Consider the following 18,346-nt stretch of genomic DNA (forward strand, 5'->3'; position numbering starts at 1 on the left):
CATCTGGAAGATTCAGGCTCAAATTTCTTACCCTCTCTCATATGGGTCACGGAAAAAAGAAAAAAGCTTAAAAGAAATTCCTGTAAGCTTTGTGAGTTCACAGAATGTCAAGCATGTAAACAGACAGAAACAGCAAACCAAAAGCTAGCAGCAATTCCAACCACCTCAATAACCCCCTCCAGCTCCACACTACTTCAGCTTTCCAGTGCTGCCTTCACTGCTCCAAAGGCTCTATCAGACCGTAGTTCTGAGTTCTCTGACCACCATCCTGCCTGGTATCTACAAGCTGTGCTGCACAAGCACTATCATGTCGCAGTGAGGGCAAACATGTAACAGTAAAAGAAAAAAAGTAACTTGGAGTATTGTCAATAAAATAACAAAACCCCAGGCATACACACACACTGCAGGTGCCCATGTGTGTTCCACTAAAGCAGACAGATTAGAAATTATATCTGCACTGTTCTAACAACCACCACAGCACAAGCAGAAAGCCAAACACTTCAGGCAGGAGGGATGCTGGCACTGCTAGGGCTCTGAGCTGCATCCTCCTGGGACAAACAGCTGGAGGCAGGCAAATGCAGAGGGGACAGGCACTGAATGCCATGGGAAGGCAGCAATATGCCTTTGCCTAAGCAAAGCCTTTGTCCTGAAGCAGCTGCCCCGGCTCAAAGCAAATTTATCAACACTCAACCACCAAAAACAGGGGGCCAAGCCCTCACATGGGGCTCAAATCCTGATGACAAGTGCAGTATCACACAGGTGACTCCTTTCCAAGAATGCTATGCTGTTCTGCTCTCAGAAATAAGGGAGGTGAAAATACCTATGGGGAGTGATAACACCTGTCATACCTCAGATACATTAAGTACTCAACTGTGACTACCTTAATTACTGAAAGGAAGGAATTAAGTGATTTAGTTGAAAGCTCCTAGTTTTGTTTCATCTCTTCTTTTTTTAGCTTAATAGTAACTACTCTGACCCATTTAAAAATCTATAAACTATAGCAATTGAAAAAAATCCTTTCCATTTTGATTTTGTTCTAAGACAGCCAAGTGCTATTGTAGAGACATAAAACAGCACATTATCTTTTCACAGTTACACAGTCTCAGCCAAACAACTGTGTGAAACCAACTAGCATAAAGAGGATGTAATTATGATTTTCTAGCTTAGTTAGGAAAACATGTTCTTCATCATAATCCCTGCTGGTTTTTCACTTCAGTGTTTTGCAATTCAAATCCACTTTGTCAGTTATAATGATACAGACTGTAGCTGAAAATGATACAGACTGTAACTGTATTTCAAATGCATTAAGCCACCCTGCAGTCAAATGATGAGAGTTGCTCAGATTAAGAAAAACAGATGCTACAAGACCTAGAAAAGAAAGGGAAATGTAATAGCTGAAGACCAGCAATTTTGTCTTTTGTCTGCTTAGGCAGTTCTTCTTGGGCTTATTTTGAGAGTGTCACGAATTTTATTTAGGCAGTGTGCCCTTGCAGTTTATCTAAAACAAGTAAATAATGAAGTGCAAAAACCCTATTTCATTGCTTTGCATTACCACCCCAACTGGCTCACTCCACTTGACAACAAGTTACATAAAGCAGCAAAAATTTGTTGAATAAACAAGGTAGAGAGTTTCACTTACTGCAACTGTCCTTACTCCTCCTCCTACACAACTAACCATGAGAATAACTGTTGTTAAATCACTTCCACATAATATGATTGAAACATTTACAGGTATTCCTCCGAATAATCCCCCGCAGAAATGGGATGTCACATTACCTTACCCTTGTTAGCTGGCAGGGCTCTGCAATGGACTGCTCTTCTCTGACAGATGCTGGCTTGTTTATCTCTGCTGGGAAATTCTGAGCTGCTCCATTTTTGAAGTGGTTTGCCAGGGAGATCTTCGGTTCCAACCAACTGATTGTCGTTCCTGAAGCAAAGGAAAGTTTGCGCTGAAGCTTGCTCATCCTCTGCAAGGTCAGTAAATAGCAGTTTCCAACAAAAGAACTGTTTCTTAGGGAATAAGCCGAAAGCAGCCAATTCCTTCCTCCTGCAGCCAATGCCTCCAGCAGCCACTAAACAAAGGTGGTGCAATGAGACACCACCTTCAGTGATCATTAGCACAAACACTGGGATTGGCGAGCTGTAATACATGCAACTTGGACTGGAGAAACTAGTTGGTGTCATGAAAGGTGTAATCAGACACTACAGGAGGAGCCCAGTATCATGGGAATGTTAAGCAGCCCTTACACTTCTCTTTAGCTGGTACCAAAATTAAAAACAGCTTTCCACTTATCAGCTTCTAAAACCCAGCTCTGTTCTAGACTAAAACAACCTAAAGCAGAAGTTTTGTTGCCACTGATTTCTCTGGAGAGGGTGCTTGTCTTTTCTCAGCTGCAGAGAAGGCAGGCACACACTGTTGAATAAATAATAGCTGTCAAAAAAAAAAAGAAAAAACAAACCTGCAGGGTTTGGAAAGCTATTACCCACCTGATGATTCCAGCATCTCAGGTTACTCCCAGTTAATTTATCAGAACGGGTCAGGTTCCTCATTAATTATACAAATGTTCCATTCTTTTTCAAAGGGCAATAACTGTACAGGTGATTCCAATCAGTTTTTACTGAAGAATACACAAACTGACAAACCATCTTGGCTGGGTTGCAAACACAGAAATTATTAAGAAACCTGAATTTCTATCACCAGACAGCAGCTCCCTGTGCTATACTAAGACACCTATACTACAGTGTCTGTTGTCTCTTCTCATAGGATACACAATCCTTTCTTTCCAGACCCCTGTCACCTGCAACTAGGTCACATCCTCAACCAAAATAGGCAGAGTAAGCTTAATTCAGATAAACAGCAGCATTTTACCAGGAAAATACAGGAAAAAAGTCCAGCTTTGCTGTTTGAGACAAGATAAATTTTTCACAGCCAGGCAGCTTATTTTCATTATCCATTACTCATTAATCCACTACATCATAAGAAACAAGAATTCCTGACCACACTAAATTAAAGCTATTTAAACACAAGTTTCAAAGAAGTCAAAAAATAAGATATTCAGAGTGTTGCCATCACACCTTTTTTAAAAGGTTTTACTTATCTTAAAAACCTCTCCATGACATGTGCTTTCTAAGCTGTAACTTTGAATACACTAATCTCTAAATGCATATTCTAGGCTGCTTTTCATCCACACTCTCTGCCTCTGTATTAGCTTGAATTTACCCAATAGCCTCCCTTTAATATTTTCTATCAGCTACACCTAAAATAACCTTATTTATTATATTTTCTGTTTATTTTTTGCTGTTAAGAGGGTATTTTTGAAAGATTTGAGCTACTACCTGTGCCTTAATCCTTGTGAATGGACAAGATACCACCTTAAGACTTCTCTTCCACTGGAAAAGCATATACAAATCTGCTGTCAGCTATTTTGCATAGGCACAAGCCATTCTCCTTCCTTGTGACATCCTCCTCCCCTACAGTCTTCACCAATTTCTTTTTAAACAGTTGTCAGCACTTCCTCTCTGGCACAGTGCAAACCTCTTGATTTTCACTTCCTACATTTTTCTTCAAGAGCTGCAAATTGTTGTTGCACAAAAGCTAATAGGTGGAACTTGTTAATCTTTAAGTTTCTGATTCAGAACACACTTTGATGTGTTGGGGCAGTATTTTCAGTCTTCTGATTGTTTTCTTTTTTGTTTGGTTTTTTGGTTGTGGGTTTGTTTGGCTTTTTTTGTCATCTAATAATCTATAGCAAACTGGCACTCTTACAGCATTTTTAATCCTTGGTTTTTAAGCCTGGCTCCACCAGCTGAACCAGAAGTAGCCCTCCTTATTCAAGAGGAGAAATCTAAGCTAAATGGATTTAAAAATATATAATTTTTTTAAGTTCTTGGCAATCCTTGAAAGGAACAAATGTATTACAGTGTCTCAAGAAAGGCCACAGCAGGGGGCAGAGGGAAGGCTGCATTCTTTTAATGGTCTCTTTTTAACTCTGGCCCCAGTAACGCATCATCCAATCTGCTGATCCTCTCTTCTCCATCCATCTCCCCAGGATATCACTGGAAATCTTCAAGATTTGGACATGTTCAAGGAGTATTTTTAGATTCAGCCATAACAGGCAGATACCAGCTGAATAGCAGCCAGTGAATTAAAGCTTTTCCCTGCATGGTTTAAAAAATTAAAAACCTACATCGCTTGTAAAAAAAAAAAAAAAAATCCCAAACCAAAACTATCTTCTTAAGTTATTACAGTGGTGCTCATTGGACCCTATTTATGTTCCCAGATACAAGTCAAAAAATCACCTTAGTAGTGCATATGTGAAAATGCCAAAACAAAAATACTTCTGATGTGCATCTCCCACAGTTATGCATGAACAGTGAAAAAATTCACAGAGAATAGGAAGAGTTCTTTCAGCATAACTTCAGAGTTCAGACAAATATCTCAAGAGTTGCCATCCAGTTTTTTGTGTTTAAAATGAAATTTTGAACTGAAATACAGCAAAAAAATAAATTCAATCTATTCACATATTCTCTTTTAACGTCTTTGGTGATTTCAGAATCACAAACACTTTTTATACAGTTTTAATACTTTTGTGTAACATTTTTTTCATCTTGGAAGCTAAATTAATTACAGTTCAGAAATAATATGCCCAGGCAAAGCAGGCACCACAAATATGAGAAGAATACAGGACAGATAAGGGGAGAGAAAATTTGTGTCCTTTGTTACATACTTACTATATCTACTGATCTGTTGTGTAAGAGAAGCATTTGAAAATCCTATAAACCTCACAAAAAGCCACAAAGTAAACACATGAAAAAAGGCACAATAAGATGCAGAAGAATTTACAAACAACCACGACCACATTCAATTGCATAGACAGCTCTTGAATCAGGTAGAACAATTCCACTAAGCTCTTACTTTCATAGAAGTGATCAATTGTGCAGACATGGCAACATATTTGTCTGCTGCCTGTGAATGCACATATTCCACATCCATGAGCAGCAGGGTTTGGGATGGTTTTGTTTGTTTGTTGGGGTAGTCAGTCATTTACTAGAAGAGATTTTCTATTTTCCCCAACCTTTAAGCAATTTTCATTTACTTGCAAGTCTATTCTGGCCTCAGAATAGAACACAACACTTGTCCTTAGACCATGGTTTAGACTAAGGCAGTAACTCAAAACAAGAATACTGATATTTAAATAAGTATTTTAACAATCAGTGCAAATTTAGAGTTTTGTATTTTAATGCTTAATTGGAAATGGAAGCTACCCACATGTGAGTACTAATAATAGGTATTCAGTGTGCAAAAAAAGAATTTAAAAAGCATGACATTTGGCAGAGATGTAGTGAACACTATATGCCTTAGAATCTGCAATCCCATAGAATTCCCCCTCCACTACTACAATTATATCCCAAAGGCAGCCTTCGTGCTGGGGTGCCTTACGTAGTTTATTCTGTTGTGAGATGTTGCACAACAATTAGATGTTCCAGAATAAATATTTGAAAAACATATATTCAACATGCACAGAGCTCCACCCAACACAAGTTGGGGTCTGGAAAAATTCACAAGAAACCAGACAGTCAGCAGTTTGCTTTGCCCACGTGTTAGTGGAACGAGCATTTTTGCAAGGAAGGGATTTGTATCTGTTCCAGAGTTCTGCTCTCTGTGAACACCTATACCCACCTGCTGGTAAGGATCCCTTTTGCTGAGAAGCATGCTGTAACTGGAGAATATGGAAACAGTCATTTAAGCAGTTCATGGTTGCCATGGAAGTTGCTTTGAGCATCAATAGGTCTTGATCCAGGGATGTAAGGTGACCGGAGGCAGGAAGGCATTCTATGCTCCTGATCAAGTCTCTCTGCTGGCCCTCAGCCTGAGACATCATCTGTCAAACAAAACAGTCACTTATCAGGTGGTAGGAGTGTTGTGTGATACCTGTTCAGCTGTGCACACAGAGGATCAAAAATGGTTTTGGGACAATAATAAAACTACAAGGTAACAGATATATGTAAAATTAACTGTACTTTTTTCTCTTGATTATGAGAACTACTACTGAGTCATTAAATGCATGACCAATCTACTCACAAAAATACATGGCATTTTATTAACAAGCAAAAGAATACCAAAGTGACTTTTAAAAAAAAAGGCAAAGATGAATTTGAACAAGACACTTGGTGCAGTAGATATCACTTTCATGCCTAGTTGATAGGGACGGGGGTGAGAGGGGAATTGCAGGATTACAAATATATGAAAAATATAAAAGCTAAAATCCTAAGGCATCACCCACATGCACTCTGTGTGAGAAGTAATTAGCTCTGTGCTCTGGAATAGGATCTGCTGTCTGTGGGTATCAAGACTTTTTTCACTCCCTGCAATCAGAGGTGCAGTACTTTAACAAAGAAGACCTGTATTCCTCATTTTGACTCAAATCATAAAGGATCTTCATTTATTCTCTGCATGGACACCACACTGATTGTCACCATCTCAGCATTTACTTTGCAAGGAGGGAAGAAAAGCCAGCAGGATTTTCACCTTCATTCTGTGCTCAAATTGCAGCTGCCCTGTTGTCATTGTTCCCCCTGCTCTCCCTCCATGTTCCTTTTCTCCTTCACACAGAACTCCACACACCTAAACCACAGAATCTGCCCACATGAGGTACAGGGGCAAAGCACAGCAGCCATCAAGCAGCACTTTCTTCTTTATACTCACAGAGACAAAATACTACCCAATTTTGAATCACAGGGATGAAAGCAAACTCTTACACATGCTAGTCCCCTTTCTGGAGAGGAACAACAAACAGCATCCATGTAACTGGACAGCACTGCCCTGCAATCATTATATGTTCTGATAGTGAAGGTAAATGTAAGGACAGATTGATTTAGCAGAGCAGCAGCAGAATTTCTTTTAAAAGTCTTTACAGAAATATGCATTTAACTGCTATGGTACTAGGCAGCCTTTTCACTCCAATAATTTAATTCCTAATCCTAGCAGTATCTGACTGATTTTTTTTTCAGTAGTACTACCTGCAATCCCTTCCACCAACTGCTTCTCAGATTTTATGCAATACTAAAGGAATGTGTATTCATCCAAGTTCATAGTATGTGATCTTTGGAACTTTTAAGGGCTTGGCTCCATAGCATTCAAAGGTGTGAATTTACAAAGCAGTGGTTCTTTAAAACTGGTGTTAATTGTGCAGAGTCAGCCTTAGTATATACCAAGAGCAACAGGGCAGAAAGCTACTAAAACATTGAGTTATAGATAGCTTTGCCTATGCAAACACACCAGCTGCTATCACAACATGTGTCTCATTTTTCTCCAGTCACAAGTGTGATAAAAGCCTTTGTGTGCAGTTTTTTTCCAACTTTGAAAAAGTGTGTTGGCTTAAAAAGAAACTCCCACAAAAACCCCACAGATAATCAGTTGACAAATCACCACAATCCTAGTGACCTTTACTGTCAGTAATTCACCATGTGGCAGGCCCCAAGCACTTCATTCCAGGATCAGGTCAGACAATAGGACAAGCCATGCTATGCTTAGCTATGAAGTTCAAATAGGCACATCTTCCCTTTCAAAGGACACACTTTGAACAGTCTTAAGGTTTTTCTTAATTATACACTCAGCTCTGAAAAAAAAATAGTTGCAGGAGAAGAACAGCATGGTGACTAAAAATTCAAAATCTTGGAAAAATACACAGGCTATTGTTTTCACTTTGCAAACACACAGACACCTGCATTTAGTGCAAGTTAGCAAAAAGATCTTCTTAAACCTCCTGCTTTGCACAGTAACCACGTCAGCATCATGACACATTCAGCCAAGAACAAGGGCCAGTTAAAGGGAAAGGGACTGCCAAGGGAGACTCAGGTACAGTGCAATTCATGGGAAAATGAAAGAAGGTCACAATGTAGTATATTCTTTGAAAGAAGTTGCTCTTCCCACAGCTTTTCAAAATTAATTTCTGTTCAAGCTGTACCATGCTCAGGGGTAACAGGCACATATCTGCCCTTCAGTATTTTAATCCTATCTACAAAACAGTAGGCATTGTATCCAACAAGCATTTTAGCTTAAAAAAAGCAAGCAAACTAACATCAACATTCAAAAGCGTCAGCACTACTAAGGATTCTTCATCTGCACAAGTCTAAAGTTCTTAAGTTGATAAATAATCATGCTGTGCCACCAAACTCTGTAGCAATCAAGAGAGCATGAATAGCTTCCTGTGCTCTTTGCAATGCCAAGAAAAGTTATTCCACTTTATTCCAATTACAGGATACAAGCCACTGCTTCAGTGCTCCAGCTCACACATACTCCTCTTTCCTCCCTGAAATTTTGTATGCCATAATGGTGTTGGAAAATTCAAAAAGTGAAAAAGCCATTTTTGAAACATTTTTATTTTCCTGAGTACCTAGCAGCACTTCACACATCTCTGCATTAGCACTATAGGAGACTTTACTGCTCTAAGAGGATAAAAACAGGATGGTAGCAATTACCCTTTTGCAAGACATCTGCAAGAACAGTCTGCTGTGGAGAGAGATTCACAGACTCCAAGGTTTAAAGAGTCAGTCACCTTGTGTAAACTCCTGAATAATTACACCTCAATAGCTGATATAAATCAAGGCACAAGGACAGCATGCCATACCAGTGAAAGTATCTGCAACACCCAGTTACTGGAGAACTTACCACAGTGCTCAGCCACATACCTTAAGGTTAATGAGGCTCACATTATACAACACTCTTCTATTCCAATTTGTCTAAATTCAATTTCTAGCTATTCACACTTCCCGGATCTTTATTCATTAAATTAAAAAGCCCTCCATTAGAAATTTATTTTTGCCAAGAAATATATTACACCACACTAATTACAGTTAACACTAAAGTAATTATTAACATCAGTACCACCACTAAGTAACACAGGTTTGCAATGCATTATCTTTAGATAGGCAAGATCCACCCTGGATATATTCACAAGTTAAAATCAACCAGTACTCAGTCTGCTCTGTCAGTCAAGATGGAAAGGTAATTATTTCTGGATTTTTCTCCCCAAACACACAAAATATAGTGTCGTGAACATAGAGAGGAAAAAAACCAGGCATCTGAATTGCTCTCTGTTCAGTCACACCCATCCCTAGACAATGTGTCTAAATGAATCAGCATACCAGAAAATGGTATCAGCGTTCTGAAATATCAATTATGACCAATTTCTCCTTAGTCATAAGAGATACAAGCACAGCTTAGTCAGTTCTTCTATAGCTTGACACGGGAAGAAAGTGTACAACAGTACCATTATATCCCTTAAGGATATTCCCTTGTCACTTGTAGTGCTACAGCTTGCAAAGATGTAGCATGGTTCTATCTTCAGGATACTACTCAGAGTACAAAAGTCACCAAATACACACCATGTACTTCTACAATTAGCCAGGACAAGTTACTTATCCTCACACAGCTGTGCAATAATAGCTTAGGACATGCTACTGACAATATATCTAACTAAGAACAGCAGGTTTCTCCACAACCTCACAAATAACACCACAGCTCTCTGCAAGAGAATTTAAAGCATACAAACCTCTCTAACATCTACAAGGTGATCTGGCTGCATAATGGGAACTCTTTTTCCCGTTGGCAATCTGTGATGTCCAACACTGAAGAAGGAATTTTGACTGGGTCTTCTCTGCACGCCAGGAGAGTTGGCACTTCCTTGAGATGCAAGAGAGAAGCTGCGAGATTTCAGAGGAGGGTTGTTCTAGTGAATAAACAAGCATATTGAGAAACATTTACAATTAATCCTAATAACCAGCAAATGTTCTAATGCGAAAGATACAGCAGAATAGATCAATTTTTAATTTTTTATAGAGCAAGGAAAAATGGCAAAGCCCTAATAATGCATTGGTAGCAACTGCTAAATGTTTTCCACTATCTGCTTCTAGGTGCCCTCTTTTACAGTCCAATTAAGAACAATCTGTGAAATGAGATTGATCTGTAAGTATTACTTCTCTGACTTGAAGATCAGTCCTTGATTTGCAACAGCACCAGAAAATTACTACTAATAGATCCTGCAGGGATAGGACTGACATTTAAAAGAATGAAATTTCATTCAGAGCTATTAGTTTTACTTGTCTCTTACAACAAACCCAGCTAAAAGATGCTGATTGTAACTTAAAATCAAGACTTTATTCAGGTATCAGAACAGGTGATATGGCAATCAGGAGGTTCTATAAAATACACTATACACATCCCCACCACATGGTTAGCAAATGGAAACAACAGTTCTCAGATACAGTGTTGAGGACTTTTTTCTCAAACAAGGGAATTCACCCTAAATTTACCTGTGGGCTGCCGAGCGGCTTTTAGGAAAAAAAAGTAAGGGGTTAAAAAAAAAAACATTTAAAAAAAAGTAACAAAAAATGGAAAGGCTTCAATAACACTGAAGTTGTATTTGCAACTGCTTCTACCACCAGGCAGGTTTTTGCCCATGGGAGCATCAGTCATACCTTTCCAATAGCTTCTGTGTGATGCTGGGTGCATATCTGTAGCCTGCTAACCCAGTGCTGCCGCTCTTTCGCATCTGTAGCTAATAAAAGCAAACCAAAAGGATTCTGTTAAATCAAGACGTTTCAAAGTATGGGCAAAAACAACTGCTTCATTCTTAAAAATCACAAGACTAACAGTGCAAAGTAACTATAATGTTAAGTTCAACATAAATAGTATATACTTTCTTTTTTCTTTATGCTATTTTTCAGTGTTATGAAATAAATTAAAAAACATCAACTGCCCTCACAAATATTGTAATCTAACAACATGAAACACTTTTCTGCAATAAGAGTAAGGTACTCCAAATTAGAAAATTACAGCAAACCCTCAAGGGAAGAAATACTCAAAGTTATCAGCCTAGATTTCTGCAGCCTACAAAATCAGAGAATGGGCTTTTATAACCACCATAAGGTGACTAACAAACTGAATAATTAAATTCTCTGCGAGCATCACCACAGTATTGCTACTTACAATGATTTAGAAAACTTTGAATCAGCACAATTTAAGGACAATATACATGAAGATTAAACCCCACTCTACACATATGAAGTCTTCTGAAGGTCTTCAAACCCAAACATTATGGAACTATCCATAAATACAGACCATTTCTACCTGAACAGTGGGATGGAAGTCTTGCACATAATTTTCATGGCAGCACTTTGCCAACCAGGTTCTCTCTCTTTGGCCTTGCAGCCCCAGGTGAGAGCCAGGACTGTCCTCTAGTGGAAGGATGCCCTGCCCAAGCATCCAGGTCCTACCTCTTAGTTTATACTGCTCCCCACTGGCTGCATTGACTGTGAAGGTGTGAGAGTCCTCATCACTGGGTGAAATGACAGCTCCAGCCAGCTGCAGGGTACCTCTGGGCTTCAGATGTCTAGACTGCTCATTCACAAAGTACTCCAGCAGGCCAGCATCATTGTTTAACACAAAATACCTGCAAGGATAACAAAGCAAATACACTAAATAAAACCAGCTTTTCTTTTTTTTGTACAGGTGGTGGTACTGGGAGAAGTCAATATTCTCATTACAAGTTGCACAGATGCGATTGGGACTAAAAGACTTGTGTCAAGAAAACCCTAAACATGGAATTATGTCCAAGTTGGCACAAAAATTGATTTCTTGGCATTTTTTTTCTTAGAGTGCAGGGATTGCCCAACAGAACAACGTGCCCACAGGAGAACATTATCATGAGATTTTGGGAATCAAAAATTATATCCTGAATCATTAGGGCTTAATAAATCCTTAAACTACATACATTAAAAGTAAAACAGCCCCAGATACAAAGGAGCTGGGATGCAAAACCATGAAAGTGAAGCAATTCCAGATTTTTTTTTTTTAATGGAACTGGACATTGTGCTTCAAGTTTCACTTGAGTTGAATGCTGAATATATTGACATGAGTCACTCCATGCCAGGGGCAGCACAGGTGGCACAGTGTGGTACACTAAGGACTTGTCTCTCCAACATTAATTTGGTTGCACTGTGCTGCTTTAGGAACAGCATTAAACCTGACTAGAGAATTTCACCTGACACAGAAAATCAAGTTGTTCCAGGGGAAAAGACACCCTGGGGAAAGGGAAAAGTCTGTTTAAGTTTGAATTTATAGTAATGAAGTCTTATTTTTTTTAAGTGATAGGATAATTTGGCACAAAGGTAAAGACTCAACAGAAAACACAAAGACAATATTTTTTAATGGAAAAGAAGAAAAAACCTAATGCTTTTTACACACAAACATAGTTATGAGTCACTAAATGAGTTAACTGCTTTATATTGCCTATGCCTTTTTTATATTCATGCCTTAATACAAATATTATTTATCTACACATTAGCTTAATCTATATTGTTAAAAGCATAAGATTCCTGCATGAAGTTTGCCTACTAGAAATAGAGAAATCTAGGTGTTATTAAAAAAATCTGAAACGTGTTCATTTGGATGCTGCAGACACCAACACCACTAAAAAGCAATAAAACACTTACCGATATTGCCAGCCAGTGACAAGATTGGTGTATTTCATTAAGTAGCCACAAATATTTTCCATGTGATCACTGTAAAAAGAGAGAGAAAAGCCATCAGACAATACCAAACGTATTTTAGATCCTTCTGACCATCTTTATTCTCAGGAGATGAATTTTATGTTCATTTTTAGAATGGCACTATCAATTTAATAAAGTTACACTTCAAAGATTTTCCAGCCTTGTTCCAAAAATAGTTTCTTATGACAATTTAACCAGACTTACTGAATTTCAAATAATTTCAGGCCATAAGTAGCTGCATCAATTCAACAGGCACTTCTAGACCCATTTTTACAAGTTTCAGGTAATTAAAAGACTTGGTATCCATGCTGCTTCTGGTTCCTGCTCTCTCTTCAACACAAATTTTGTACTTTTGGGCTCCTGAACAAAATTAACTTTCAGTAGTTTATTAACAGACCCCTGGATTGTAGCCACCAACCTAAACAGTCTGTAGCTACTCCTACATCAGTCTGGTGTTTTTAATTCCTTGTGACCAGCACCCTTCCCCTACACAGTCATGCTCCCAAACAGATGTTCTACACAACACAACATGCAGCTGCAGGTCACATCAACATATTCTGAGACCTAAACCAGAAGCCAAAACATCTCCTCCTCTGGCCTGACAGGAAAATCCAGTAGTTTCTCCTTTAAAGATTCGACTTGCAACACCCACCAAAAATGAGAATCCACCAAAGGCACTTGGCATGGAGACTTAATATCACTATATGCAAAAATACATTGCCATTTCTGAAAATCAATTGCCCTAAATAAGACTTAAAAGTACCTTGGCTACAAATTACTCACTTTAAGACCACAGTTTAAAGACCCACTTTATGCTCTATGTTCCCATAAACCTAGAAATGCCATCTCAATGCCCTCACCTCACCATAGGTGAGGGCATAACCCCACACTGAGGAACACACTCTTGGCAATTCAGATCCAACATGAGAAAAAAGTTCCTACTATTACAAAGAAGAATTGAAACAATGACCCAAATATCAGACACTATTTGCTTCTCCAAAAGAAATTTGTTTCTTATTTAAATTTTAAATTAAAATTTCTGTAGGCTGTAGTAGGTTGAAGATTAAATGAAATTATTCAGAGTCCATTGGAGGAGCAGCAATCTCTCTTGGCTGTTAAATGGACAAAGTAGCCCCATGTCAGCAAAAGGGGAAAAGGGGAAAAAACAGGACTATAAGAACCAAGGGATCATCTCCCTTAGTGGGTTTGGGTTGCAAAGATAATTGGGCTAAGTACTGGGCTAAAATCTAAGTAACAGCTGAAGCTGCTGTCTACACCTCATTTATAGACAGCAGACTAATTAGATATCTGACAGTTTGATAAATATAACATGTCACACTGTTTCATCTAAAAGAAAACCATTTAGGGTGACACTAATGAAAACAGCCACAGAGTAAATCACTGCCATTCAGTGATATAACGCAAGCCAAGAGATACAAGAAAGTACATTTTTTGAAGGAAAAAAAAAAAAAAACAAGCTGCTGATTTTAAATGCTACTTTTAAAAGCAAAAATATGTGTCCTAGCTATTACAGCAGCAACCAGTATTGCAGTAATATCCTGCAATGGAGAGCAGCCAGCAGGACTATCTAGGAATTTAATTTCTAATAGCTCATTAAGTGGTACTACAGATAAAAATAAAACCAAGGAGAGCAGAGGGTGTTGTATATTTTAAATGTACAGAGAAGCTAAAGGAGACATAATCAAACTCATCCTCTGCAGACGCCTCTCATTTGTTATTATTGGCATACAAGGGAAGTACAGTTTAGACTTGCTCACTGTCTTAATTTAGCTGAAAATTATGAGATTGCATAGTCATAAAAATGCATGAGCTTGGGTTTTACTCATCTGAAAATTGTCCCTAGTCACAGCTAATTGTTCTTCAGCTCCAGTGAATGCAAGCTACACCCTTGCTTTTCAGTGAGACACTGCACATAGCCCTGCACATTCGGGCTACAGCCACTGCACCCCCACTAACTAATGTGCCCAAATCACAGGTTCTTTAACAGAACCCAAGAAAAAAATCAGAAAGGTAAGTTCAGACTGCAGAGAATGCAGCAGGACTGTATGACCTATGGAAGTCCATTCATCTGACATGGGGAAATTAAATAGCCTTTGATTAAAATCATTTGACCTCTGGGGTTTTTCTTGGGTGTGACAGATAAAATAGCTGATTTTGTCATGCAGAAAAATGCACTGTAGAAGGGAGTGCAGCTCTTCTGATGATGTAGTTCCACACCTAATTACCATCACATTTTCCCATCATCTGCATGCTCCTTTCCTCTTGAATTTTCACTTTGTCTGGACCCAAACATCTCCAAATGCCTCCTCTTCAATAATTTATATCTCTAACCTCATCAGTCCTGGAGGGTTCAGCTGAAAGGCTGAAACACTGCCCCATGGAAGTCTGAGAAAGTGACTGAGAACTATTACTTCAACATTTGAACAAAGGCTTATTTTTAAATAAGTGAAAATTATATACACTAAAGAACTCTAAACCCACTCTGCAAACTGCAATTCACAAAGAAGTAAACTCTATAACTATACATAAACTGATGACAGAACCACAGTTAACCTCCTAATCTTCTTCTGCATGTATGAATACATAAAAATATTCTCAGTATTATTTATGATCAAGGCCAGGGATTGTAACTAAAGCATTTCTTCAAGAATTTTAAGATTAGTGCTTCCACAGCAAGAGCTCAACCAAGATATGTATTGTTGCTAAAGCAGTGATGTAAGGCAGTTAACATTAAAAAAAAATACAAAAACACACCCAACCCAAAGAAAACCAAGTAACATTTCACTAGTATGGAACTGACACCCAGGCTCTACAGGGCACTACAGAAAGCTTGTAAAATGGCAGACTTTGAGAACAAGAGGTTGAGGTTCAAGCACCAGCTCTCCTCACAGATAACCACAGTTCATAAAATATGAGTAAGCCCCTACTGTTGTTTCATTGGAAACAGTGCTGGCAAAACCTGTTCCAAAGTCACCAGTCTATTTCAAAAGCCTCCAAAACTTCCAACATAGGAGTTTTTGACTTCTAGAAAACAGATTTCAAAAGTGGTTTTAACACAAAACACTGAACAACAAGACTGACAGTGAGGGCTGGCTCCCTTGGGATCTCTCCTGATTTTCAGAACCCCTTTGCAGTCACAGTGCTGCCTACGTGCACGTACCTGTGCCTATGGGTACGTGTGTCTTTCCATAGCCAACGTGCTTTGCTGCTATTTAAATTGCTCACCACAGCCTCAGATTGTCAGAGGAATAGCAACAGCTCAGCACCATGAGTCAACAATCCCTAAAGGCCCTCTTTCTGTTGAAATTCACATGTCCTGTCAAAGAAAGGAAATGTTGCAACAGACGGATCGCAGTGCTGAGGACATGAAAAAAAAAATTATTTTAACTTTTGCTGGACTACTTTAAGTGAGGGTATTATACAAATCACAATCTAGAAAAAAATCATGCAGAACATATTGATACAACATCTGAACTCTTGCCCAGCAACATCTACCACCTCTCAAAACCTGGGGTTTTTTCCCAAAGGTTGAACACCACTGAATTTGACTGTCCATTTATCACAATGTTTTGATTTATAAATACTGTGAGATGCACTGAAACGGTCCATGTAAGCAAATAACAGATGTCTGTGAACAATTACACATCAGTTCATGTTCTTCCCACAAAATTATCCCTCCCTTACATCAAAGATGTTTACCACAAGCCAGATTTCTACATATCTACATGCTACTAAAAAAAAATAATAGGAATAAAAGATTCACAAAGGATCGCTGTTAGCTTATTTATCCTTCTCTGGTTTTACTTGTCCTAAGTTGCAGCAGCTGTCAGTGCCTTGCAGGGTGGTCTCCTGTCCCAGGGAAGAAAGAGGACAGTGACAATCAGGCCAAATTCCCCTGTATCCTGTTTACATGCAGCACCCGAGCTTTGCACGCAGATACTGAGGAACAGGAGTCCCACAATGACGTCTTTCAGGAGCTTCTGCCAAGACACCCAGGCTCACACCTGAGCCAACATTTTCTCTGAGAAGCAGCAAAAGGCTTTGCCAACCATTTTCCATACCCCTCCTGGGTAGGTTTCCATGAAAGCCCCACAGAAAAAAAAACCTAGCAGTGGCACCAAAATGACACCCATCAGGAAAGCAGTTAAAGAACAGTTCCAAGACTGCCCTTCAGATGATTTTAATTTTGCTGGGACCCAGACAGCACCACGTGGGATGCTGTGAGCAGCCAAGTCTCTGCAGACCCAGCAGCTGTCTGAAGAGCAAACACAGCGGCCAAAGGCTTCCCCACTGACTTGCGTAAGGCCTGACTTCAGGCAGCAGCTGAGTATGTGTGGACTTGCTGCCAGCAGGAAGGATGGCCAGGAGTCTGGAGCCCATGAAGATGTCAGGGAGGGCTCCTGAAGGGGGATCCAGCCTCCAGAGCTGCCACGACCACTACTGTGACATAGTGCCTTTGATCCATAGTACCTTTGGATCCTGGCCAAGGGAAGATGCTCCTTTCTACTGAGCTCACAGCAAGATGCAAACTGCTGGTGAAAGAGACTGTCTTCATATTAAAAGATGGCAAAGTGTGGAAAAAAAAGGAAATAAAGAAATGAGGCTTGTAACAGTGCAAACCAATGAGTGATTTCAACTATACAGTTTGGAAAAAGCAGTGACCATTTTCACTGAACTTGTTCATTGCTGCTCACAGGTTTACTGTTGGCAATGGCTTGCTTTTTCCTCACTGGGCACTGCAAAGTGCTTATCTACAGTGCACTGCTTCCCCTTTTCCTTACACAGAGGTGTAGGCAGTGGAGAAGAGAACGGTGAAAAAAAAATCCCAACAGCTATGTCAGCATTGTACACTTTGGGCATATCTTCTGCAACTGCAAGAAACCACCACCAAGTTCAGCACACTCCAGTTCCACAGCTCTGTGGTGCAGGAGCACATTCCCCAGTAAACCCAACAAGGAAAGGCAAAGTATCAATCAATTACCTCTGCTTTTCCAGCTTTTGGACTAGCCTTGCTGTGCAACTCACCAGCAGTGCTTTATAGTCCACTGTGAAGTGGCAGCAGAGCTCCTGCTCTTCAGCTCGTGTCCTTGACTACTCAATTATAAATTTAGAAACCAAAAACAAGTGCAAGGAAAAGAGGTCCAACACCATGACAAGAACATCAACAGTAGACCCTGAGGATACTTCAGAACACCACTTGGCTCCAAGTATGCAGCAACACACACCCCCTCATTAGATACTAAAACTTCTCTTCACATGCACTCCTGTAAATCCTTGGGAGTACAGACAAGCATTGGAAGAGCAGCAAGGGATTTCCACAAAGAAAACATGTGGCAGAGCCAAAATGAGCTATCAGTTGTCCTTGATTCCAGCATAATGCAGCCCAGCCTCCCCACCCTTGGGGTGAGGGGCTCTTCCACAGCCCACCCTCCCCAGCCCCTGCTCTCAACACAGCAGCTGTTCTGGCACCTCAAATTCTATCCATACTAGCTCTCAAGGAGAATGACAAATCAAGCTAATGGGTTTCTTTAAAACCATCTTAACTAAATTTGTATTCCAGTCTCCTCTTCTCAGCATTAATGGCACAGGTTAATTACATACAAATGAAACTACTATAACACTTTTGCAGTGTAGCAAGGAGAAGAGAGACAATATTTAATAAGTAGCAAAACTCACATAACACCTATAAAACTGATTGTTTAACTACTTTACAATTTACAGAGCTTTCTATCTCTCACAATACATCTGCCTAGAAAAAACTGCAGTGACATTC

General features: G+C 39.4%; 1 protein-coding gene across 5 annotated transcripts in view; it reads right to left on the bottom strand.

The window, feature by feature from the left end:
* The window catches only part of OSBPL11 (oxysterol binding protein like 11), a 43,181-nt gene that overhangs the window by 10,960 nt on the left and 13,875 nt on the right, over positions 1–18,346 (bottom strand). For 3 of the 5 annotated variants that reach the window (XM_064435095.1, XM_064435094.1, XM_064435097.1), the window contains exons 2-7: positions 12,496–12,564; positions 11,278–11,453; positions 10,480–10,559; positions 9,555–9,731; positions 5,681–5,882; positions 1,782–1,927 (exon numbers count right to left, since the gene is read on the bottom strand). In XM_064435095.1, the coding sequence (XP_064291165.1) occupies positions 1,782–1,927; positions 5,681–5,882; positions 9,555–9,731; positions 10,480–10,559; positions 11,278–11,453; positions 12,496–12,557 (843 nt within the window). In that variant the 5' untranslated portion in view covers positions 12,558–12,564. Of the gene's footprint in view, positions 1–1,781; positions 1,928–5,680; positions 5,883–9,554; positions 9,732–10,479; positions 10,560–11,277; positions 11,454–12,495; positions 12,565–15,733; positions 15,869–16,868; positions 17,017–18,346 lie in introns of those variants that run through there. The other 2 variants (XM_064435093.1, XM_064435096.1) reach the window with 2 other exon arrangements.

This window comes from Passer domesticus, chromosome 10, assembly GCF_036417665.1.
Source record: "Passer domesticus isolate bPasDom1 chromosome 10, bPasDom1.hap1, whole genome shotgun sequence".
Taxonomy (NCBI): Eukaryota; Metazoa; Chordata; class Aves; order Passeriformes; family Passeridae; genus Passer; species Passer domesticus.